General features: G+C 34.9%; 1 protein-coding gene and 1 non-coding gene across 3 annotated transcripts; both read right to left on the reverse strand.

Annotated features, from left to right (window-relative positions):
• Positions 1-5,444: 5,444 nt before the first annotated feature.
• LOC105966708 (RNA polymerase II C-terminal domain phosphatase-like 4) lies at positions 5,445-10,658 on the reverse strand. Of its 2 annotated transcripts, XM_012991293.2 has the most exons (11): positions 10,390-10,658; positions 10,143-10,188; positions 9,417-9,537; positions 8,788-8,963; positions 8,251-8,351; positions 7,869-7,984; positions 7,421-7,601; positions 6,863-7,152; positions 6,319-6,507; positions 6,160-6,198; positions 5,445-6,014 (listed from the first exon to the last, which is right to left on the reverse strand). In XM_012991293.2, exons 4-11 carry the CDS (start codon positions 8,961-8,963, stop codon positions 5,706-5,708), a joined length of 1,401 nt encoding a protein of 466 aa, XP_012846747.2. In that variant the 5' UTR covers positions 9,417-9,537; positions 10,143-10,188; positions 10,390-10,658; the 3' UTR covers positions 5,445-5,705. The 2 variants fall into 2 exon arrangements, with proteins under 2 accessions (XP_012846747.2, XP_088667917.1); XM_088811791.1 differs by lacking the exon at positions 10,390-10,658 and having other exon boundaries at positions 9,417-9,634; positions 9,772-10,188.
• Positions 10,659-25,872: 15,214 nt separating this feature from the next.
• On the reverse strand, positions 25,873-25,944 carry TRNAP-AGG (transfer RNA proline (anticodon AGG)). The gene has a single exon. It is a non-coding gene; the product is annotated as a tRNA-Pro (tRNA).
• Positions 25,945-26,354: the final 410 nt, after the last annotated feature.

The raw sequence follows: 26,354 nt of genomic DNA on the forward strand, positions 1-26,354 counted from the left end.
ATAATAAATAGTGAATTATGTATCTGTCAATAAATAATATATAGTGGAGTTCATACTTTTCAATATTTTAGATAGTGTTTTTCAGTTGCGACACAATAAAATGGTGGATTATGCATTTAAACTCCATATTGGAATAATAAATAGTGGATTATATATACTTCATTAATATACAGTGGGATTAATACATACTTCATTAATATAGTGGGATTATGTTAATTACACAATGTATGAAGGGGGTTTTCAAATAATCCTTTTTTTAATTAATGTTGTTTCAGTAAATAACAAAATTTATTTAAAATGACAAAATACATTTGCATTTAAAAAAAAAAACTTCAAATTGCAATTTAAAATAGAAAAAATAAAGGAGTTTTTATGAATAAGTCTGTTATCAACCATCTTTATTATTCTAGGTTCAGGGGTTATATTTTTTTCGCCAATAAGCTCATCCTTTTAATATGTATTATAAACAAAGCAAAATTAATGTAAATGACAAAATTACCCCAACCCTTTAAACTCAATTTCTAATTGTAACCCCAATTTAACTTCAATTTAATCAATTTTGACAAAAAAAAATCTAATTTTAACTTTATCTTTTTTTTAACTTTTATTTTTGCCGGTTTCCGGCATTGAACTTTTTTTTCAGTTTTCTTTTTCTCTCTCCGGTCTCCAGCGTTGACTTTTTTTTTGTTTTCTTTTCCCGCCGCCAGTTTCCAGCGTTGACCGCCGGTCTATGGCGTTGACTTTTAATTTTTTATTTTTCCCTAAAAAATTGTATCCTTTTTTTTTACGCCTGCCGTTGAACGTTGACCGTAATCGTACTGCCACTAACAGTAATTATACTGTCGTTGACATTAATTGTACTGTCAGCCACAACAATATTGTTATTTTTTGTCCTTTTTTTTATTTTGTTTGATTTGTTGACAAGTCAATGTAATTATATTACTGCCGTTGACGTAAAATTACTGTAAACACAATAATAGTACTGTCACCACATCAATTTTTTTTTTTTTTTTTTTGCCTTTTTGTTTTGTTTGATTAGTTGACCAATTTACGTAATAATATTACTATCTAATATTGTAATATTACTATAAACACAATAATATTACTGCCACTGACGGTAATATTATTGTCCATACAGTAATATTACTGTGAATGACAGTAATATAACTATCAACCACATAAATATTAATTCTCTTACCTTTTTATTATGTTTGTCTTTGTTGAACGGTCAACATATTAATATTACTCTATTACACAATATTAGTGATTTTTTTTTGTGTTAATATTACTGTGCTTAGAGAGTAATATAGCAATATTACAGTATTAAACTGTATTATGTTAATATTCGTATGTTAAACAGTAATATAGTTAGTATGACGGTCAACCACAACAATATTATTGTTTAAATGGGCAAAAGATGTTGAAGATAAAAAAATATTGCAAAAGTCAACACCGGAGACCAATGGTCAATGGCGGCGACGGGCGAAATTGTACTCAAAATTGAGTTTTGGTCAAAATTGAACAATTTGTGAAATTTGGGGTCAAATTGAGGTTAAATTGAATTTAATGATGAAATTTGAGCATATTAAAATGAGAAAGGGTATTTTAGATAATGTCTTGATTTTTTTGTAAAAGAGTTTTTTGTTTGGACCTCTTTATGAATAAGTATCCCATCATGGGCTTATTTGTAATGTGCCCAAAAATAAATTATAACAATATTATAGAATGTGCAACAACAATCTAAAAAGTGTCAATTTAAAATTGTAATGATATTTTTGGTAATAGGGTAATATTTTCAAAAGTAATTAAATTTGCTGCAAACAATAATTTAAACTTCAAAGAAATGGATGTAAACCATTAGTATTAGTATTAGTATTAGTATTAGTATTAGTATTAGTATTAGTATTAGTATTAGTATTAGTATTAGTATTATAATTAGCATTAGCATTAGCATTAATATTAGCATTAATTAGCATTAGTATTAGTATTAGTATTGATATTAGTATCGGTTCTAGTATTAGTATTAGTATTAGTGTTAGTATTAGTATTAGTATCACTGTTAGTATTAGTATAACTATTAGTATTAGTATTGGTATTAGTATTGGTATTAATTAGTATTGGTATTAGTATTAGTATTATTATTAGTATTAGTATTATTATTAGTATTAGTATTAATATTAGTATTAATATTGGTATTAAACCATTATCATTAGTATTAGTAACCTAATTACCATTATTATTAGTATTAGTATTGGTATTAGTATTACTTAGTATTAGTATTGGTACTGGTATTATTAGACTATTAGTATTACTAACCTAAACTTATTAAAATATTTATAAATTGTTTTTAAAAGTTCTATACCATCACTAAATGTTGGATATAAAAATGGATAAGCATCAATTTAAAATGAACAACTTGATTTGACTAACTTATTTAAATTTTGATAACGGTTTCTTTTTAATTATTATACCGTTATCATTACGATATATAAGGTTTAAAAAGTGGATATAAACTGTAATTTATAATGGTGAATTTATTATTTTGATTTGTTCGTCTTATTTATGTATGTACATACTCTCTATGCAATGGTATATTTGTCCGGGGTTTTTTCTAGCGTATTCGATATTGTCGATTTTTAAGGTACTTCAATGCAAATATTTATTTTTGTTCCATATATAATATTTGATTTTAATGTAATGTCGTGGTCTACTACATCGAGTTGAATGGAAAAGGTGGCGTTGGAATTCAATTCCATTAATTTTTGTTACTTGTAGCATTTTGCTATGGTATACGCCTCAAGCGCATTATATATGTTTTTTTTTTACGATTGCTAAGTTGATTTATGTCCGATACTTTTTTTTTGTGTTCAAATATCTTAAATTATTTTAGTTTTAATTGTTTTTTTTGTCGGATTCTTTTGTTCAATAGCATTTTAATTTTGAATTTAACCTTCGTGCAACGCACAAGTGAGATACTAGTCAAACCTAAAAGTGTAAAACAATATTCTAACAATCGTCCAATTTGAACCAATTTCCGGACAGATTGTACTGAATAAAATGTAACCCGTTTTTTAAATTTTATTCCACCGAAACCAATAATATCAAAATTCTTTGATTTTTTAATTTATTTCTACATAAACGCTCTTAGTTTATTTCTCCAAGAACGTGAATTCCTGCTCCTTTTGAATTCGGGTGTTTTTTCTCTGATGAAGGGCATCGATCACTTAAGGTATAGAGGGTGGGATTTTGTGTAAAGATTCTAGTGGAAAATGATGGAATTTTGTTGTGCATACTCTAATTAGTTTGGTGGTGAACAATTTATGAATTTGTACAGAATATAGGTGAGAGAAAACATGGGCAAAATAGAAAATATATTTAATTTGGTGGCGGTATAGGATATTTAAGGGTGGAAATAGCGCCTCTTTTTATAATGTGTAAGTGTATATACATCTAAAGTGCATTCATTCATAAGGATTTTGCAAAGAGAGGGTATAATTGGCTTTATTTGTACTTGTTTCTAATTCAGTCTTCGGATAGAACACCATGGTAAATAAAAACTAATAAAAATAAAAATAATTGGTCATATCAAATTATTTTGAGTAAATGATCCAAATCGATTAAATAAATGGGCAATTTGCTATAGGTCCTCCTATAAGAGATTATATGTGTTAAAATCCATCTAATAAACTCTAATTTCCAGCAAATTTTGTATTTATAATTTGTCAAAAGTACCCCTATCAATATCTCTAGTAATATACGGTAAAATATATCTTCAAAATCAAATCCCCCATTTCTCTCCCTATTTTACTGCAAATCCGAAATTCCAATTGCAAAAATCTTGAATTCGATTTCTCCCCTTATTCTTCAAATCGAAAATCTCACCACGAATTTTGAATCCTTCAAGAGGTTTTGGGTGTTTGGTCGTTTGCAGTTTTACCAGGTCGTTTGCATTTTGTCTTCGTTTTCGATTTGCTGTTCAATTTTTGGGTTCTTGGTCGTTTGCAGTTTTGGGTGTTTTGGTTGTTTGCAGTTTTCGATTTGCTGCAGTTTGCAGTTTTCGATTTTTGGGTTCTTGATCGTTTGCAGTTTTCGATTTGCTGCAGTTTGCAGTTTTCGATTTTTGGGTTCTTGATCGTTTGCAGTTTTGGATTTGGTCGTTTGCAGTTTTCGATTTGCTGTTCAATTTTTCGATTTGGTCGTTTGCAGTTTTCGATTTGCTGCAGTTTGCAGTTTTCGATTTTTGGGTTCTTGGTCGTTTGCAGTTTTCGATTTGGTCGTTTGCAGTTTTCGATTTGCTGTTCAAATTGCTGTTCAATTTTTGGGTTCTTGGTCGTTTTACTAGGTCGTTTTGGGTACCAGGTCGTTTTGGGTGTTTGTCGTTTGCAGTTTTACTTCGTTTTGTTTGCAGTTTACAAATTGTTGTTGCCCACTTTGACTTCGTTTTGTTTGCAGTTTACAAATTGTATGTAATAAAATCATACTAAAAAATATAACGAGTGAATACGATATTACAATAATTTTGTAACATTAAATATGTGTTTGAAATTATGTTATTTTACATTTATGTTTATTGATCCAAGTCAATTAGAAAAATGCATAAAAATATTAAAAAGTAGAATAAAAAATAAGAAATGTAAATGTTTATTGTTCCAAGTCAATTAGAAAAATGCAGAAAAAAATTAAAAAATAGAATAAAAAATAAGAAAAATGAAAAGGTTGGGAAAGAGAGAGAGAGAAATAGACGTGAGAGATGAGAGAGAGGAGAGTGAAAGAGGGGGGAGAGGAGAGAGTGAGGAGAGTGATATGTGGGATTTGCTCCATAATTTTCAAAAATAGTATTTCATATAAATATTAATTAAGGGTATTTGTGTCTATATAATAATATTTTAATTTAATTAATATTAATTATATTGACTAAAGGACCTACACCTATATTCATCTAACAATTTGGATTTCCACCTATATAAGTCCAAAATTAGGGGTGTCTAGCCAATTTCCCCTTAAATAAATGACGATGCTAGAATTTGCAAAAACGAGTGTAAAGAAAAGTTGGTTAAATCGAAAAGGAAGAATAATAAATATTACAGTGATATTTAACTTTAATGTTACGAAAAGAAATCACTTATGCAAATTCAAGAACAAATACGAAGATGTTTTTTTCCTTTTTCTTTGTTTTCTTAGGAACTCTTTGCCAAGTCCACACCAAGCAAAATTACATGACTACAAAATTTATATTCAAACAACAAATTCAAAATTGTATCATTTAATTTATGTTAATTTTTTATTTTTATATAAAGTGTTGTTAAATAAGCTTCGGTATTTATATTTTTATTAAATATTTTTTATAATACCAATGGTAAATTTTAAATGAAAATTATTAATAAAAATAAAAATAATTAATAAAAATCATGAACCACGTGCAATAGTAAAATGCAAAAAGGAGATAAAACCAAGAACAAGAAACAAATCCGTTCAGGGTTAAATTAACTAATCGATAAACTCGAAACTTGAGCTTCGTATCAAATGGCACCGAAATTTTAAGAGTACCATGTCCTAAACAACTATCAACCTTCTTCAAGGGACCTTTCTAATACAAAATATATACCAGCAAAAGGTCCGAGTTAAGCCATTTCAAAACATTATACCATAAATAAATCAGTCACTTGTATTTTGTCAGCAGATGTTAGATAGAGAAATAAAATCATTTACTTGTTTGCTTGACTAACGGGGAAGTTTTCTTCTGGCTGCTTCTGCCACATGTAGTTGGAAGCTTCTATCCACCGTGGATGCACCAGGAACTTCTTCTCCTTCAACGCCCAACGGGATTTGTCGGTTCCTGCATCCATGGAGACCACATGTGTAATACATGGACCGATTTCATTACAGCATGTGGCTCCCAATTTCTCAGCCATTTTCCATAGGGAATGGTGCTCGGCCGGAAAATTAGTCGGGAAAACGCGGGTGAACACGACTTTACATCCTTTTAAAACTTCTTTGCGTAAAGTTTTCATCACCTGTAACATTCAAAGATTACCGTAAATTCATCTTACTGAAATTGGTATAAGTTATAATATATATATATATATATATATATATATATATATATATATATATATATATATATATATATATATATATATATGCTAATTTAGTATTTACCAGTCTCACATCCCGGTCCTCAAGACTATCTTTGCGCTCCTGAAACAATAGACCAACTAAATAAGTTTGAAAAGAATCTCATTAAAATTTAAATTATAGTTAGATAGCGCTTTATCAATTATGAAAAGAAGCCTGCTATAATAAGTAGAGAGACGGTACCACGTCAAAGAATAAACTATGGATCTGCTGAAGTCGTTTGAGAACAGTAGGTAGTGCTCCTTCAGTGTCGCTTTCATCACTTCGTAGTTCGGAAAGTGATTTACAGTTGAAGCCAAACTGCTTGCAACTTGAAGCAAAGAAGTGATATCTTTCCATTAATATTAAATTGTCCTTGTGCTTGCTCCACACCTACAAAAAAAAAAAAAAAAAAAAAAAAAAAAAACAAATGAAGCAGCACAGTAATATCAGTCAACCTAAACTAGCAATACTTTGCACTCAATTCATTAAGCAATAATATAGCACCACAAGTAAACAAACAGTAACAATCACTTGAACAAAACAGATAAAGCTAGCGTTAGATGTCTCCAAATGACATATTTTGCTCTAATAATTACGAAGAAATAAATATCAGTTAGAAACTCCTTACGAAAGACATTTCAAGAGGAAAAAAAAAATCACGTACTGTGTTAAATTATTCCAGTTGAACAAATTAATCATAAACTACGTTGGTATCAGAACTTTGGAATTAAAGTTAATCACGTACCACTTCGGTATCATCAAGGATGACAACGGCACTTTCTTGACCCAAAACAACATCAAGACCCTTTTGATGCTTGTGTGTGCAATCACCTTGTGCAATTATTCTGGAATTGAAGTAAATATCTCCAGGGTCGAGCAGCTTTGCCATTTCCAATGCATACGGACGTTCACCCATAGTGTATATGTACATCTCGAATAGTTTGCTAGCTTCTTTCAGAAATGTATGTACAAATGGCCTCAATTTAGTCATCATATAAATCCAATCCAGTCTGAACAAGCTGCTCTTTAAAGTATCTGTTCATTTGCAAACTGTAAGTCAGGTACCTTACCTACCACTACATGATAGAATTCAAAGCCTGGTTTTCACCATCAAAAGTAAAGAAACTAAAACATGCATATAACTTTGAAAGGACAAAAAGAAAGGGAAAATGTGAAAGGCATGTTTGGTAATTTATGGAGAAACGGAAATTTTGCTAAGTTACATCACTAGTATTTCTACCAAGCACTTGGTAACAAACTCACTAAAAACCCAAAGCAAGGAAAATGCTAAAGGGAAAAATACCAGGCAAAGCATCTCTTTGGCCATTTAAGTAGCCTTCTTCCTCTGTAATATCATGAAGTCGGGCTGAATTGAGCAGCGTGTGATCTAAATCAAGAACCAAGCAAAGCTTTCTATGGCGTAGCATGTTCTTCAAGTCTCTGTCACGTAATCGGTCCATCTCGTCATTAGCAAGCCTCAGATTCTGCATGCAGATAATTTTACTTCATAAAAATGAGTGTTGACAACTTTAAGGAAACAAGGAGAGGTGCAGTGCATCATCTTTCATGCAATGCTTCTTTACCATGAACTTCATTTTGATGCTACAATAATTGAAGAGAGACTTGGCATAACCGTCAAATGGATTTTTGGAACTATCATCCTAACACATGCCTTTCTCCACCTAGCTCCAGAAATAATACTAATATATTACAGGTTTAAAAAAATATATTTAAAAAAAAAAAAAAGTGACCTTATGTATGTACCCAAATGCAACACCAGATTCATCATCCATTTTTTGCCCACACCTCATGCACATTCCTGCATAAACACCAGGATGCAGACACGTGTTCTTCTTAGGTGATGACCCTGCACAAGAGATGTAGGTAAGGAGAGGAACAAGATCACGGAATGACTAAATTGTCATGTTGGAAATTTTGTTATAAAATAAGTCAAAAACCTGTGCATAAACAGCTTGAAAATACAAAAGAATACATAAGAAAGGGTCAAAACTGTATTGAGGAATGGTGTACAAAAACTCTTATGTAGGAGGAGGATATTCAACAACTAAACCCAACATATTAGCAGATCAAATCCAACAGAAGAAGTAAAATTTCAGCTAATCACAAACTCACCACTTAAAAGTTGCACTGATTCCCCTACAGATGAGGAACTTTGTGAATTTATTACGTCAAAATTCACGTCTTCAGATAACTCTATCTTGCGCCTTTTAAATCTACAATAAAAAAAAAAAAAACAGAAATAAAGCATAATTATCAGAAAAAGTGGAAATAACAGAAAATACGATTCCTATACAACATTTGAATAGCACAGAAATGGCTATAGCACATTTACAAGTGTTCGGCAATCACAATTTAACCACTTTCATGAAGTTATTTTCATTGGACAGTGGACAAGTTTCAACCAAGAACGCAACGAACAACAAACTTATCCTCCTTCAACCAGACAATTCCTCAAGGAACCAATATATTCCAAGCGGCGTGGTGGAAGTTAAGCCTCATACAGACAACTAATTAGAAATTACGTTTATCTTCGAAACATGATAGTTATACAATGGTTTCTTCTTAAATATTCTTCACATGCAAATAGCCCACAAAAAGTATGAATCGAAGTATGACCTAAAGCAAATGACTTGATCATATTAAATATACCTCTTAAGATCCAAGTCATTATCCTCATCACCATTATCACTATCCTCATCATCCGCAACTTCTTCGGAATCAGCTTCTCCATCAGAAGCAATATCCAACTCAGCATCAAGAAATGCTACTAAATCATCGCCATCGCTACTCGAAGAGTGTGCAGGTGAGTCTTCTGCTAAACTCATCTATCATGCCATCCAAAAAATACATTACTAAACATTCTAGCATAGACTAAATAAATAAAGCAAAATCGAAACAGCTTGACTTGCAAGCAATGTAGATAGAAATTTAAAATACAATGCTTAAATAAGGCAACATTTGCTATAACAGACTCTGTCCATTATGTTTTCTTTCACAATTTTTATAATTAGCCTATAGAATTAGTTCAATCAATATCCTGAGCAAATTTGCTGAATAAAATGTGCAGGCAACTTTTCTAGATAGTTGCCATATTCACATCAATAACTGATCCCTTTCACATGAATCCACCGTGAAGGAAAAAAGATAACGTAAGTCAGATCCTTCTTCAATATAACAAGTAAAATCAGAAACCCTAGTTTCAACGAACAACGACAAATAATTCAAAATCAGAAGATTTTAGTAGCGGGAATTAAAAATAAATATAGAAGAAAGATTACCGCAGTCAGGTTGCCGATTAATCGGTTTTGTCTCCTTCCCGCCGCAAGATTGTTTTGAAACCAAAATGCTATATTTGTGTGGTTCGTGTACTGAACAAGGCTACAATGTTTCAGGAATTTACTGCATAAATGAAGCATCACATATGAAATAGACAAAGGTCAGGTTCGGTTACGTGAAGAATAAACTAGTTGAAATATGAATAAATTATTAAAAAAATCTACAAATAATGGATATAGTTAAGAGAGTTTTCAATATAAAAAGGATACGAGATTGAGGTTAATATTTTGGTAAATTAGATAGAGAGAGGGGAATAAAATTGCCAAATGAAAATGCAGGAAATCAGTTTTGAGAAGCCAGTCTTCCCGCTTCCCTATAACTTGTCCTACAAGTCAACCCAATATAAACCAAGCCACCAACGAACTCGAAAGTTTTCGGGTGCAAAATTCATTCAAAAAGTGATCCCAACATGTAAAAATATGCACATTCATTTATATGAGTTGGCATTGTAACAACTAACATATAATCAATCTCCTAGAACCTGCTTAAAAATGCTAACATGTACCCTCCAAACCAAATTACAACAATCCTTATAAATAAATATAACAATCCGCGACAAATGACAACTGTTAAAACAACGGGAATGTACATAACATATTACCAAAAAATGAAATCACTGCTACCAATGTGCATATACGAAACATAAAACAAAACGATTACTAGCATACCATCCGTTCGTGCCCGTTTAGCTGCTGAGGAGTTTCTATGATCAACCTGAAAATATAATAGAACACTAAAAAAATCATTAAATATATCGTAATTGATACTTTATCGACACAGTTCAGATGCGTAGATAACATGTTTTGGAAAATCAAGACAACCATCCCCAATTAATTTCAGAAATATCCACGAAAAATACGGGCAACCGATAAAGGGAACAAATAGTGCCGATAAACTATTTTTAAAAAAAATCACCTGAGACATGGCAGAAGAACGAAAATATATTTTGCTTTGCGCCGAGGGTTAGGGCGGGCAGCTTTCGCGGCTGATAAATTCGAAAGTAGGGCAAGGGAGAAGGAGGGAGGGAGAGGGGGAGAGAGAGAGAGAGAGAGAGAGATTCTCCTTTCAATTTCGTCGGTAAAAATTACAAAGTCAAGCAGTCAAAACCACTGAACATTCATAAGCAAGCGGGCCTTGAATTTTGGTCAGGCCCATATAACTTTAATTTTTGGGATAATAAATATAGGGGCAATATGCCAAACACCCTTTATTGGAATTTTAATTCTTGATAAATCATTTATTTATAAATAAATATTCGAGATAAATCTAATGAGACTGAAAAATCATATATGTCGCCACTAATTATTAATTAGTATAATTATTTAATTTTAAATAAATTATAACCATAATCTATACTCAAATTATCTCCAAAAATTATTCCCCCAATTCACGCCAATTCAGTTTTTATTTTATTTTCTCTTTTATTTTGTTTAATGGTTTCTTTATTTCGATTTAAAGAAAATTTTGTAATAATTTTTTTTTTTCGGTATTTTATCTTAAATTATTTTTTTTCTTATTTATATTTTTCATGTTTTTTTATTTTAATTTAAAAAAGTGGTTTTATTTTTATTTTCGTTTTTTCATGGTTTTTATTCTTTTCTTAATTTCAAATTTTTTTTTAAGTGGTTTTTTTTCTTTTCAGTTTTTTTTAAATAAAAGTCACTATATATAAACATGAAAACCACTCATTATAACATCTATGTAAACTTGAAAACCACTTAGTATAACAACTATGTCAATATAAAAACCACTCTGTATATACAGTTATATAAAAAATTGTACAACATTATTGAAAACCACTATAAAATTGTTGAAAACCACGATAAATTTATCAAAGACAAAGGCTAAGATTATGAAAACCACTCCGTATAAACAACTATATAAACATAAAAACCACTATGTATAAAACAGCTATATAAACATGAAAACTACTTTATATACACAACTATATAAAAACATCGAAAACTATGATTTCTAACAAGAAAACATCAAAAATTCTGCGAAAAAAAAGCTATAAAACCACTATAAAAGACATCATCTTCTTTCCAATGAACCCTAGAACATAGTCCGTGTAATCTTCTTCTTCTCGTTATTTGAACCGTAAACCACTATTTGAAAAAAACATAATCTTCTTCCCATCAGCAATTTCGTCAAAAAAATCATCAAGAACAAAAACATTACCAAAATTAAAAGAAACAAAAATCAGCCATTTAAAAAAAAAAAAAAAAAAAAAACTAAATCATTACAATAATCCAACAGAAGACCAAACTAATGGAAAATAAATTTAATGGAAAATAGGAGAAAAGAAAATCTCAGACCATATGAGAGATTTTCATGTAACCTTCGTTAGGACAATGTTTAAGAACAACAAAAATAAATATGAAATGAAACAAAACGTACCTTTGATATCAATTCTTGAGGCAGCAAAGCTCCACCAACACTTGCCAGCCTCGTAACACTTCCATTCTCGAAAGAGCCATTTACATCGTTTACGGCAGCATCGAGCGCCTTTTACTGTTGCAGGAAACAAGTTATTCAGTTACAAGCATTCACCTAGCCAACAATTACATAAACATTATACGAATTCTGTAAGAAATAATAAACAAAAAATTGCAACAAAATTCAGACAGCAGATTGTATGCCCTAACTAAGCCAGGTTTCAATTAACCCCACAAATTGTGCCAGTCACTATAATTGAAGAAATAGTCAACAAAGCATAGAACATATATGTTTGGGAAGTGTGCTTGTTTACCCGGTTGACGAAACGAGAGTCAAAATCGGCGGAGAGAGCGCCGTTAACTTTGCCGTCGAATTCCGAGCGTACCCTAACTAATTTAAGCTTTATTCGCGAAGAACAAGAGGCGTCGAGGGAACCTCGCACCAGCGACGAAGCATTTGAGAAGGTCGGCGAGCTGCAGTACTGCTTCAATTTTGAAGATAAACACTGGGATTTAAGCGAAAATCCCTTAGATTTAAGTGGCGATGGCGGTGAATAGAAAAGGGGAAGAATTAAAGCATATCTGCCGCTTAATTTTCTTACCACCGCACAGAGATCTCACTATGAGCACTGGAGCGAGAGAGAGGAGACGGAGACGGCGATGAAGGGTGAAGAAAGAGGGAGGGGCGCGATGATAGAGGATAGGGTTTGGGAGAAATCAAAAAGAATAAAAGAAAATTTTAGGGTCGTGGTTATAGGTTGGGAGATTAGATGGAATTACAATTCAATTATTATAAATTAATATTAAATAAAAGTCAAATAGAAATAAGGGTATAATTGTGAAACTATATTAATTTTTATTAATTAAAATTGTTTTAGATTTAACTTAAAAATGGAAAAAAAAAATTGGACTCATTGTAATTGGAGAAGTGTAATGAGGGGTGTTTGTCAAATAATTCCATAAATATAAGCGTGTCCTGCGGAGGAACAATGAAGTGATGAACTTCCATTTATTTGTAGTATGATGATATATAATTTATGTTTTTTTTATGGGGCTGATTGATGAAACTCCCTTATTACTTCTTGGGTAAATTTCACTTTACCCCCTCGTACTCTGCCTGAGAAATACTTTACCCCTCGTACTCTTAATTTCATCGATTTACCCCCTTGTACTTGTACAATTTCTCAATACAGCCCTTTCCTTCAACTTTTGTCAATTTTGACTCTGACGACGCCGTTTGGTCAACTCTATAAATTACAAAATTGCCACTGCCTATAACGCGTCGTTTCTCCTCCGTCAATATTGTCATTTTTTCTTCTCCCACCACTTCCCCTTCCAAGATATCCCCAAATTGAACCCCTAACTTAGTAAAAGTCAAGACCCAAAAATTGATGGATTCCACCCAGTGCAAAGAAAAAAATATATGAATGTGTGAAACTTTCTCTTTTCTAATCTCAATAGTCAAAATCAAAAAAAAACAATATTTACGTCAATATTTTGACTCCTGGCCAAATGGCGTCAGAGTCAAAATCGAAAAAAGTTGACGAATAGGGTTGTATTGGGAAATTGTACAAGTACAAGGGGGTAAATCGACGAAATTAAGAGTACGAGGGGGTAAAGTGGTTCTTGGGCAGAGTACGAGGGGGTAAAGTGGAATTTACCCTTACTTCTTTTAATGGATAGAGGTCCAAAATATTTTTCTCCATTGAGAAAAATTCACATTTATTTTCAGCCATTATGTTTTCCAATTTTGCCCATGCCCGCCACATTATCACTGCGTCACGCGTTGGTCATCAGCGATTTTTTTTTGTTTCTGTTTTTTTTTTTTTTTTTGTATCAGTTTTATTAATCAACTATGAAGCATAATCGATTAAGGAAATTCTTTTTTTTACTTATTTTGTATATATCATGTATATTAATTTTGTATATATCATGTATATTTTTTTCACATTTTTTTTTTATTTTGTATATATCATGTATCAGTTTTATTAATCAACTATGAAGCATAGTCGATTAAGAATTTGCTATTGAAAATAACAAATCACAACTACAAACAAAATGCAAAATCAACTATATTTTACAAAAACAAACATTATAATTGATTTATACAATTGGAATCAATAAACAAAAAATCCAAAAAATAAAATAAAAAATTGGAGTCGATCAACTTTAATCGACTACCAGAGCATAACCAATTAGTTTAATCGACTATTGAACATGTACATAGTCGATTAAGATTCCAGTCTGAGAGAATTTCTCTACACGCACCCTCCTTCGCCCGATCCACCAGAAAACCATAAATATGCCTCCCCATCGTCACCACACTGCCGCACCACACTATTCAACCAATCCCTAACAAGAAAAAAATAAATAATTCATACAAAAAACCACAAATTAGCATTCCAATGTCCAACAAAAAAACAAGAACGGTTCAAAGGTATTTGTCAGCCATTATTGGTCACTCCATAAACAATTTATGAGCACATGACAAACCAACACTAATAAAATAATAAAAGTAAAAAAAACAAATACCTTCATCAACAATTTTCGTTGATTCTCCTCCGACGACGAGTGCTTCCTCTTCTTTCTCAACAACTTGTTCCTCTCCTTCTTCCTCCACACGCTGACGGGGTAGAACAGGCTGTTGAGAAAGAAGAGTGCTTCTTGTCCAGACGGCGCTGACGACGAGTGCTTCCTCTTCTTTCTTTCTCCATCTTCCGGCGGCGGTGGCGGGGGGAGAAGATTTGCCGGAGATAACAGAGAACATAAAGAAGAAGAAAAAACAGAGAAGATAGAAAGACGAGAAAACGGAATGGGTAATGAAAATTTAAATTATGGTTTTGAAAGAGTATAACAGACAAGGTTAGTTTTGGAATTATAAAAATATCACTTGGGTGAAATATTAGCTTAAAGGGTTTTCTCTAATTATTTTTTGAAGGGATATTTCCTTAACTATATTTGCGACGGCAGTTTTCCTCTAATTTTCCCTTTTTGAATACTCACTAAACTAAAATAATATGTCTTTAATGAAAAAATAACAAACCATTAGTCTAAGTTAAATACTATGCATAAACAAATTAAACATTCTGATATACTAAGAAGATGTTGACCCATAAGACCTACATGAATTATTTGTTACAAGTGTCATCAAACAATCATATACAAATATCCACTATGATTAAACATTTCGTTTATATTCAAATTTATCTGCTATTTATATTTGGGACTATACATTATCCTTAATTTAACCTAGTAATTGGCTACTTGCCAATGACACGTTTTGTTGTTGCACTTGAATAGACATAAACAAACACTTGTCACCTAGATATAGTTGTAAAAAGGACATCATATACAATGCAAAAAATACGAAACAAGAACCAACACCGGCAACACTTCAAGCTCGAGAACCCATGGTTTCTCGATCTCCTGGTCGGAGGTTTGATAGTGATACGATCTCAAAATATCCTCTAATTTTTACATACCCAAGAAGTCATAAAGAATAGTATTAGTCATCATAAAGTAAACCAAAGTACGTGTCTTGGTATTTATACTTCAAACAATAAAATCTTAACTTGAGAAAATACAATAATTAAGCAAAGTACTAAACAAAGCAAATAACTTAGACTAAGTATCAGGCCCATCAAAATATTGTGGGTTGGGTTTTGGCAGCCTTGTACTGCGTCTAGTTTTAACATTCTTCTTTCCTTCGAAAGGCATCTTGTCCTCAAGGTGGAAGTCTGGAAACCGTTTTTTCTTTCAAGGTACCTCCTGTAGTAATCGAGATTTGAGATAAATCACCAATTAATAATTCAGTAAATTAATTATTAAATTGGGTCTCACTCAAAGTCAATAATATATTTGGGTTTTACAAATGACCGGCCATCCTACAAGTCAAGAAACCCTAACTCGTGGCTATAAAAAGACGGCTTCGGTGCATCTAAAAATCAGACTCACAAAGACACAAATCGAGCTCTCAAGCTCACATCTTGAGCCTCCGCCTTGGATTCATAACATAATTGAATTCAAGGTGTTTGTGATAGGAAATCATTTGTTTGATTCAAGAACAAGTTTTTAAGCACTTGAATCAAAATTAGAATAGGAGAGAAGAATCAGGGAAATTACGGAGATTGTAATTCACATCGTTTTGATTAATAAATTATTTGTTCCCTATTTTTTTGTCTTGTATTTATGTTTTACAAATTTGAAAATTTGTGGTTACCCCTCATCTCTTCCTCCGATATCAAGTTATGTCCGATTAACCATCCAATGTCAATAAAAGTCTTGCTGCTCGTGGACACGGATGACAAAAGAAAAGGAAAAGGGATCTCCCTCTATTTACATGGGGGCAACGTAATTGAAGGTGAGGATATATTCCTTTCTAAAAAATAAAAAAATTGAAAGGATTACATTTCTTATCCTATCAGTTACAGAAGATTTATGTAAATATAGTAGAAGGAGAGCTACCAAGTTGCTGATGAAATTTGCCAAATTTTTGGCATATCAGTCAATGGAAAAAAAAATGATATCCGCAAATCCCTGTTTCATGGGAGCATTAAAAAAAAATGGCAGTCATGGCGATTATTTGCCTCTGCCAACAATTTTCTCCACTATGTCAAATCCAGGAGGCTGCCGGAATTATGCCCGCCGACAAACATCGTCGCCTGAAGAATCCCAGTTTAATTTTCGCAGCCGGAAGCCCTCAACGGTATGGAGAAGTTCTCAAAGATATAAAGAGAAGAAGAGATGTTGAGACCAAGGTGTGAGCGGCTGTCAGAGTAGTCGTGAGGTGTTGCGGATGGATTAAGTGTTGGGAACAGGACACGTGTACGCAGCGGAAAAAATTTTTTTTATGCGAATTAAACGAATTTAAATCACATAATCACATGCCCAATATTAATAAACAATTAATTGCGTACCTTTGCGCTTCCAGCGAAATTAAAAACGACAATCATGCGAATTATTTAATCGACAGTAAATCAATTAGCATGCTCACATTAAATCATTTAACGTGCTCGCAGTAAATCATGAATTTCATGTAGACATTTAAAACATACAAATTCATAAAACATACTACGAAAACGATCATGCATAATTTAATCTAATTAAATTAATTTTGAACGAATACCGGATTCAAGAATTACCTCTTTAAGCGTGAGGTTGGCGCACGAAACGAAGCAAGATTGCCACGGAAATTAATCCGTGCAATCCGGGAGCGGGGAAGGCGAAGCAGCGGCGGCGACGGTGCGAGCTACGGCGGCGTGTGAGGATCCCGCTGTCTTAAGGCGGCGCAAGGGAGCGCGTGCGTCGTCGCCTCGGGGGCTGCTCCTTGGTTCTTCGATTCTTCGATCTTCCTCCTCTCGGATTTCACCTCGTATACTTCGATCTACTAGAACGTGGCACTAGACACGCAATAGTTAGAATAAACGGAAGAATAAAAGGAAGAATAAAACTACCACGATTGATCAGCCAAGGGAGGCCGATTTCCGGCGGTTGAACGGCGGCAACGGTGGCGGCCGTGAGCAGGTATGGCAGAGAGAGAGAGAGAGAGAGAGAGAGAGAGAGAGAGAGAGAGAGAGAGAGAGAGAGAGAGATAGAGAGAGAGGCGAGCAGGTATAGTGTCTTGCATAAAATCCCTAACGGGCTTAAGTTGGACCGGGCCCAACAGCTTAAGTTCGTTAGTTCTTTACTCGCTTGTTTCTCTCAATTCAATGATCGGAAAATTGTAACGATTACATTTTCGGAATCATTATAATGTCCTCGTCATTACGAGTGCCAATGCTCGATTTCCAACTTTCTAAAAGTGGAAACCCTAATTCAGTGTACTTTCTAAATTTGGAAACTTCCCAATTTAGAAAGTCCACTAAGATGTTCGCCTATTCTTTTCCTTTTCTTATTCTCATTCATAATTCCAAATTACGAATGTTGGACTCAATCATATTGACTTCCAATCATACAAAGATAAAACATTTTATCTCTGACCATTTATTCAAAGATCTCATATGCACGAGCAGTGTGACCCTCGATGGTTCAGGTGTCAGCTAGCTGTGGGCCCACAACCCTTTGTGGTCAAAATTCGTCCCTTAGAGTTACGATTAAGATGAAGCTCGTTTCACCTTAATCACCCAACGAATCAAGATTGGCGTCTAGCAACTACGCGTCATGATTCCCTAGATACAAATGAAGTCTCTGCAAGAACCTTTCGATATATAACATACAGCACGATCCCTTCGATTCATATGTCCCGATTGAACTAGAGGCATTGGTTCATCGAGACCTCCTTAGTATTTCAATGACTGTGCGGTCGTTCTAAGTGTTGTGATCGGTACGTGCATGACTTAGAGAATCGAATTTTCTTATCATCACTTAGTCTGCTCTGGCCAGAGACTTAGAGATTACAAATTATGAGAACACACAGGACATCCAAAACTATTCTAGCGATCGAATACCCGACTACAATGCACAGACTTCCCACTAGATTTCGGACTGCACGAACACTGGCCCTTGGGGTGGTCCTCGGTGGAACTCAGTGACATGTCACCATACAGCTGGTCCTCTAGTGAAGTCACGGTGATGTCTAGGTCATAAGTACTAATGGTGTACAACTATACCATAGATACCTCTACTCGATTATTGAGAAACACTTAGAGATTTCTAGGGTGAGGGAGTTCAGTGAACTCGTCAACTTACGAGCACCCACTTATGCATGCCGATATCACAATACCGATAACTGATGAGATGCAGTACACATACACTAAGTGCTAGTCTCTTAATGGGAAAGGCTGATATCCTCATTGGTGGCGTAACCCTTCGACTAGGAACACGTTTAACAGTTATAATAGTATAGTAAATATCTCACGATCCTAACGATCAATTACTGGTACTTGTAATAACTGTAAGGACTATATCTATGCTTGTGACAAAGGGACAAATATATTCATTAATACGAAAAGGAATTATTTATTACAAGAATAAATGGAAAGACCACAGCCACAAGTTGGCTTGTTGGTCACCTACTCTAACATTAAGTGACCCCCATATCAAGAAGCAATAAATTGCGTTTGAGTCCCTCCTTGAAATGAACGGATAATTCCAAATAGACCCTCAAGTCAAGAAAAATATATTTGCAGATGGGTGCTTCACTGAAGACAAAGAATAGGGCTTATCATTTAAGTCCCTCAAGGTGAAGGATGTTGGAGTAGGTGACCAACAAGCCAACTTGTGGTTGTGGTCTTTCCTTTTATCTTGTAATAAAACAATCATTTTTTGTCGTTCGTAATAATAAAATATTTCATTTGGCATTCTATATCTCTTATCCCATGCAAGTAGCATAGGTATAGTCCTAACGAGTTACTCTATTACTGTGAGTTGATCTAGTAGAATCGTGAGATAACTCAGCAATGTAATGTAACTGTGAAACCTTGTTCCTAATCGATGGGTTACGCCAATAATGAGGATACCGGCCTTTCCCTTTTGAGACTAGCACTTAGTGTATGTGTATTGCGTCTCATCAGTCCTCGGTGTTGTGACATCGGCATACTTGAGTGGGTGCTCATACTAGATGATTTCACTGCACTTCCTCGCCCTAGAAATCTATAAGTGGTTCTCATTCATCGAGTAATAGGTTTCTAAGATATAGTTGTACACCATTAGTTCTTAAGACCCAGACATCACCGTGACTTCACTAGAGGACCGGTTGTATCGTGACCTATCCCTGAGTCCCACAGCGGACCACTCCAAGGGCCAACGTTCGTGCAATCCGAAATCTAGTGTGAAGTCTGTGCATTGTAGTAGGGGATTCGAGCGCTTGATTAGTCATGGATGTCCTGTGTGTTTTGACGGTTTATAGTCCAAGGAATCTCTGGCCAGAGTTGATAGTGGGGTGACTAGGGAAATGTGTTTCCCTAAGTCGCACACGAACGGATTTATAATACCTAGAACGTTCGCACGGTTATTGAACTTTATAAGAGGTCTCGGTGAACCAATGCCTCTAGTTCAATCGGGACATATGCTGCGAAGGAATCGTACTGTACGCTAACTGTATCATAAGGTTCTTGCAGGCACTTTACTTGTATCTAGGGAATCATGATGCGTAGTTGCTAGACACCAATCTTGATTCGTTGGGCACCGATTTGATCGGGGATTAGGTAAAATGAGTTTTACTCTAATCGGGACTCTTGGGAGGAGTTCGTATAAGAACAATGTGTTGTTCGAATCACAAAGAGTTGTGAGCCCACGGCTAGCATACACCTGAACCATTGAGGGTCACACTTCTCGTGTAACACGGATCCTTGATAACAATGAGCATAGGTTAATATGTTAATCTTTGCAAAGTTGGAGGTCAATATGATTGAGTCCAAGATTCGTGATTGTGGATTACGAGTCAGAATAAACGTAGAGAAAGAGACATGCGGAAATTAGTGAACTTTCTAAATTGGGAAGTTTCCCGATTTAGCAGGTCCACTGAGGTGGAAGTTTCCAATTTTGGAAATTGGAAATTTCGAAGAGGCACTCGTATCGACGAGGACTTTGAGCTCGTCACAAATATAATTTTGTTATAATTTTGTGAACGATCGTTTGTTAGAAACGAGGCCGACGAGGGAATGGACTTAATGCATCAGTGGGTCAAGCCCAATGACTTAAGCCCACAAGGGTTGAGAACCCTAAGTATAAATAGACCTCAAACAAGAGTTTGAATTCAGATTTTTCACACCCCAAAACCCTAGCCGTCCAGCCTCTCGGTCGCCGCTGCCCCGCCGCATCGGCGCCGTCCGCCGACCGGAAACCGCCGATTTTTCCCTCTTCTTTCTCTCTCGCGTTTCCCTTGTTATCTAACCCCTTTGTATCTAGTGCTACAGTAGGGGGAGATCCGTTTATTCGTGGTGAAACCTAATTGGAGAGGAGCTGTTGCACCGACGGAATCGCCACACCGCCGCTGCACCGCCGCACGCGCCGCTGCACCGCCCACGCGCCGCCGTCGCTGACACACATGCGCCGCCGTCGCCTCACCTTCGGACCAGCTGCCGTTTGGTGGTGTTCCTGCAGCCCCTAGGAGTGGTATAAAGCAGCTTGTACGTGTTTGAGTTTGGATTTCGATTCGTCGAAATCCCACGCTACAAGAGGTAATTAAATCGGAACTTTCGTAAATTTGATTCGAACATGCTTGTATGATTTTTAATTTATGAGCATGAGTAATATGTGATTACGTGTTTCGATTTTGTAATATGATGAACAAGCATGTTTTATATTTTTCGATTTTACATGTTTTTAATAAAATCGATAATTACCATATGTATGGCGGAAGCGTTAAGGTACGTTGACTATGTGATTAGTTTATGCATGTAATCGAAACTAGTTCGATCTAAAAATTTTATATTCCGCTGCGTATACATGCACGATCCCCAACAAAGGATTTATCAAATTAAACCCCAAAGTTGAGGAAAGAGGTTTTGAAGCCAACAAATGAAACATAATTCGATTACTTCATTCCTCATCTCACATTTACTCGACATGTTCTTCGCCGGGACTAGAAGGCATTTGTAGTAATCAAAATTTGAGACAAATCACCAATTAATAATCCAATAAATTGATTATTAAATTGGGTCTCACTCAAAGTCCATAATATATTTGGGCTTTACAAATAACCGGCTCATCCTACAAGTCAAGAAACCCTAGCTTGTGGCTATAAAAATACGGATTCGGTGCATCTAAAAATCAATCTCACAAAGACACAAATCGAGCTTTCAAGCTCACATCTCGAGCCTCCTCCTTGGATTCATAACATATTTGAATTCGAGGTGTTCGTGACAGGAAATCATTTGTTCAATTCAAGAACAAGCTTTTAAGCCCTTGAATCAAAACTTGAATCAAAATTAGAATAGGAGAGAAGAATCAGGGGAATTACGAAGATTGTAAACCACATCGTTTTGATTAATAAATTAGTTGTTCCCTATTTTCTTGTCTTGTATTTATGTTTTACAGATTCGAAAATTTGTGGTTAACACCTACAGATTCCCATGTTGCCTCTTTTGCGTCAATGCCTTCCAATGAACAAGAACTTCATGCTCATTGCTTCCAATTTTATCTACTCTACGCGACCCCAAGATTTTGATCAGGCTCCACTACTGGTCCGCCTTCGACATGCTATGGGGGTAAAGTTTGTACCAGCGTAATTTGATTCCCCAATTTTCGGCAAAGCAGCGTTACATGGAATACTGGGTGAATGCGCACGTTTGCCGGCAAATCCAAACGATATGCGACACGACCCACACAAGCATCGACTTGAAACGACCCATAGAACTTGCTAGCGAGTTTTTGATAGATGCGTTTAAAAACTGAGTGTTGTCGATATGGTTTCAATTTAAGGTAGATCCATTCACCTACCTCAAACTCCTTCCGCATGTGACGGTCGGCTACTTGTTTCATTCGATTTCGAGCTGCGACGAGGTTGCACTTGAGTTCCTAGTTCAGAAGGTCTAGTCAACCACTTGTACGTCAGCCGATCATAATATATATTTAACCGAGTATGGTGATGGTCGCCCATAACAACTTCAAGCGGAGACATGCCTATAGACTAGTGGAATGTTGTATTGTACCAAAATTCAGCCCATGCAAGAAATCCCTCCCATTTCTTTGGTTGTCCCCCAATGAAGCATCGCAAATATTGTTCAAGGCAGTGATTTACCACTTTCGTTTGTCCGTCGGTCTCAAGGTGATAAGCGGTACTCGTCTTTAGCTCGGTTCCTGAAGACGAATAATCCCCGTCAAAAATTGCTCAAAAAAAATTGATCGCGTTCGGAAACAATGGAGGTTGGAATACCGTGTAACACGACTCCACGCACAAAAGTGTTCGCAACATCTTTAGCAGAATAGGGATGCGAAAGAGCCACAAAATCCGCATATTTTGAAAGTTGGTCAACCATTACTAGAATCGTGTCCTTGTCGCCAGAGAGCGGTAACCCGTCAATGAAGTCCATACTAATGACTGACCAAATGACATCGGGAATTGGTAGAGGATCCAACAAACCAGCTGGGTTGTGCAAATCGGATTTATTTATTTGACAAATGTAGCACGTCGCGAACCAATCGGCTCACATCCCTTTGCATTCCAACCCACACGAAGAGTTGTGCTATTTTACCAGAAGTCCTTGTTGATGGTGAGCAATGGAACTCTTTCAAAAATTTCTCTCACAATGGCAAGACTTCAGGCACTAACATCTTTCCTTTCCGCCACACGCATCCTCGACTAACGGAATACCCTTCCATATCGGCCAAGCTTCTGTCCACTTTTTCCTTTATTTCTACTAGACCGGGATCTGAATTTGTGGCTTCAGCGATCTCTTCCCAGATCGCCCATGTTGGACTTGATATTGTATGTAGTTCGCATGCGCTTGAATTATGTTCACTAATGGTTGCATCATTAGTGAGATTCCCTTGGTCACGGCTTGATAACGAATTAACTGCTACATTCTCCTTCTCGGGTTTATAGACAATCTCATAATAGAACCCAAGGAGTTTTGCTATCCATTTTTTTTGCCCCGGCGTGGTAATTCGTTGTTCTAGCAGACAAGGCAAACTATGATTATCCGTACAAATTTTAAATTTGCGGCAAAGAAGATAGGGCCACCAACTTCGAACGACTTCCAAAATGGCAAGCATCTCCTTCTCATAGAACGACCATTCTCTCTTTGTCGCGCTCAGACCCTTACTCAGATATGCCACCGGTCGCCCATTTTGATTTAGAATTGGACAGATTCCTTCGCCTGAAGCATCAGTCTCGATCATAATGTCTTCGTTAAAGTTTCGAAGTGCTAATAATATCTTGTTTCAATTCTTCAAAGGCCTGATCAGCCTTCTCATTCCCCTCAAATCCCCCCTTCTATAACAACTCCTTTAAAGACCTCGCAATAATACCATAAGTGTGCACGAATTTACGATAATACTCGGTCAATCCAAGAAATCCTCTAAGAGCTCGCACAGGACCAGGTTTATAACACCCCGCCATTGCTCTTATTTTCTCATCGTAGACTCGCACTCCTTCGATATAAATCCAGTGGCCAAGGTATTCAACTTGTTTTACGGCCATGTTGTAGATCATCAGCCCACGATTGGCTGTAAACCAAAATGTTTTCAAAATAACCAGAATAAAATGGTGCAAGTATGGTAGTCGAAATATTTCATTCATTGCGGCTTGGAATGAAGATGGCGCATTGCACAACCCAAACGGAATTCTACAACCCTTCAAAGCGCTCGCAGTTTGCGGCCATTGGATTAGGGGAAACGTTGATATAATTACAACCTCGCTGATACGAACCCCGTAGAACTTGTTACGATACCCTAATACCTTACGCGGAAGCAAGATCGAAAACATCCAAAAACAAAGATTCAAAGGGTGGAACAGCGACCCGCGATTGATAAGTCGGGGTAAACAAACGGAATCCACCGATATGTTCGAAGAGTTCTTAAAGAACCAAAGAGAATAATCTCATAATTTGATTCAAAATTCGTCTATTAAAATAAGCCAAATTGGCAACCTATTTATAAGTGCTAAAAAGACTCGTTTTTCTTAAGGAAAATGACTCCTACCTAAACTATAATAAGGAAATAAATAAATAAGCAAATCCTAACCATAAAAGATTCTAAAATAATAAAAACATAATAAATCCTAAATTAAAACGTGCATAAGTAAATTAGATAACTTGATCTTCAAGTCGATTCTCGATCACCCTTCTTAACTCGCGACATTGGGCTGTGCACGTGCACGTGCACGCAATTAAAGGTCAATTTCGACACTGTTCTACTTCGAATATCTCTTCGCTCAAAACATGAATGTTGTAGATCTTTCAGTTATCTTTCCGAATCATTTTGAATCAGCTTAAATGGACTTCAGATGCGAGTGTTATAACTCGAATGGTAAACTCTGCCAGAATAGGCGAGAATCTCGGATGCATGGAATTCGACTTGTTCAACGAATTATTCTCTTTCTTTTGTTCCAATTCCAAACCATAGACATCTCAAACATTTGATTCCAGCCTTTCTTCTCCAAGGATAACTTGAATAGCCTCTCCAAACTCGTACGCTTGCGCTTCTTCCAATTCTTTATCTTTGAGCTTGTGTGCATCGTATCACTCGCTCTATATACCAATTGATACAATCTCAAAGTATCGCAAAATTCTTATTCAAATAAAAGAGAAATTTAAGAAAATAATTATGCATATGCTTGAAAGAGGGTTTGAATTGGCTCCCAACTCTAGTTTGTAAAGGAAAAGACTTTAATATATTACGCAATTAAGAAGGCAATAACTAAGAAAATAAGGAAATAAATAACATAAAAGAAAATAATCAGCTCAAGTCTTCTACTCCTCATAATGTGGGTTTGGATGTGGTGGGCTTGAAATTCTACTAACCGTAGCAAGAGTTTGTTGGTATGAGAGTTAGAATGATTAAGCTGTGAATTATTTTGTAAAATTGAACAGTTTTGTAATGTTTTGGTGTTTTGTCTATAAAAAGAAATGTTTTACTTATCAAATATTATTTTCTAATCGGATAAAAAAATAGACTTATAAACATTATAACAGACCTATAAATATTATTTATTGAATTCTTACGAATTTTAGACTAATGTGTTATGAATATTTGAAGTTTCAACCGTTGTTTTCACTAACATAATTTTATATTTTCATTGATAACATTAAATTGGACTACGAGTTTGCAAAACTGTTTAACTTAATAATTTAGACATATAAAAGAGCGTTGTGTTAATTAAGATATCACTATTTTTAATGAACGATTAAGAGAAATTGATTTAGAAAATAAAAATATGAATTTGTTCGATTTTATGTATTTATAAATCATTTGCCCGGGGAAAATGCGGAGTGTATCTTCGAGAAAGGTGAGGCAATTCCAAAAAGAGGGATACTCTGTCAAGTTGGCAAAATTAAAAGGCAGAAAATAGATATTAAAAGGGGCATTCCGAGAATTGAACTCGGGACCTCTCGCACCCTAAGCGAGAATCATACCACTAGACCAAATGCCCATCGTTGGATTTTAAAATTTACATTACTGATATATAACATGTACTTACAGTTTTTTCCACAGTTTTGCTCACTTGCACTGAATTCTTCGGAGGTCATTGCATTTCATATTCAGCTGACTTGACACAAACCGATAAATTACCAAAATTATAAATAATAATAAGGGCAAATGGCAAATAAACCCATGACAAGGGCACTTAATTAAAAGAGAGACATTCAACTTTTTTGTTTTTCAAATAAATCCAGCACATTCAAACTTATTTGCAAATAAAGAAATTCCTTTATATATACCAAAATTACCCCAAATTCATTGAAACCCATTTCAATTCCAATTTCATGATTTACATCACAATTTAGCCCAATTTCACCAATTAATCAATTTTAACCCTAATTTCAATTTTGACCCCAATTT

This window comes from Erythranthe guttata, chromosome 13, assembly GCF_056151865.1.
Source record: "Erythranthe guttata isolate IM_541 chromosome 13, IM_541, whole genome shotgun sequence".
Lineage (NCBI taxonomy): Eukaryota > Viridiplantae > Streptophyta > Magnoliopsida > Lamiales > Phrymaceae > Erythranthe > Erythranthe guttata.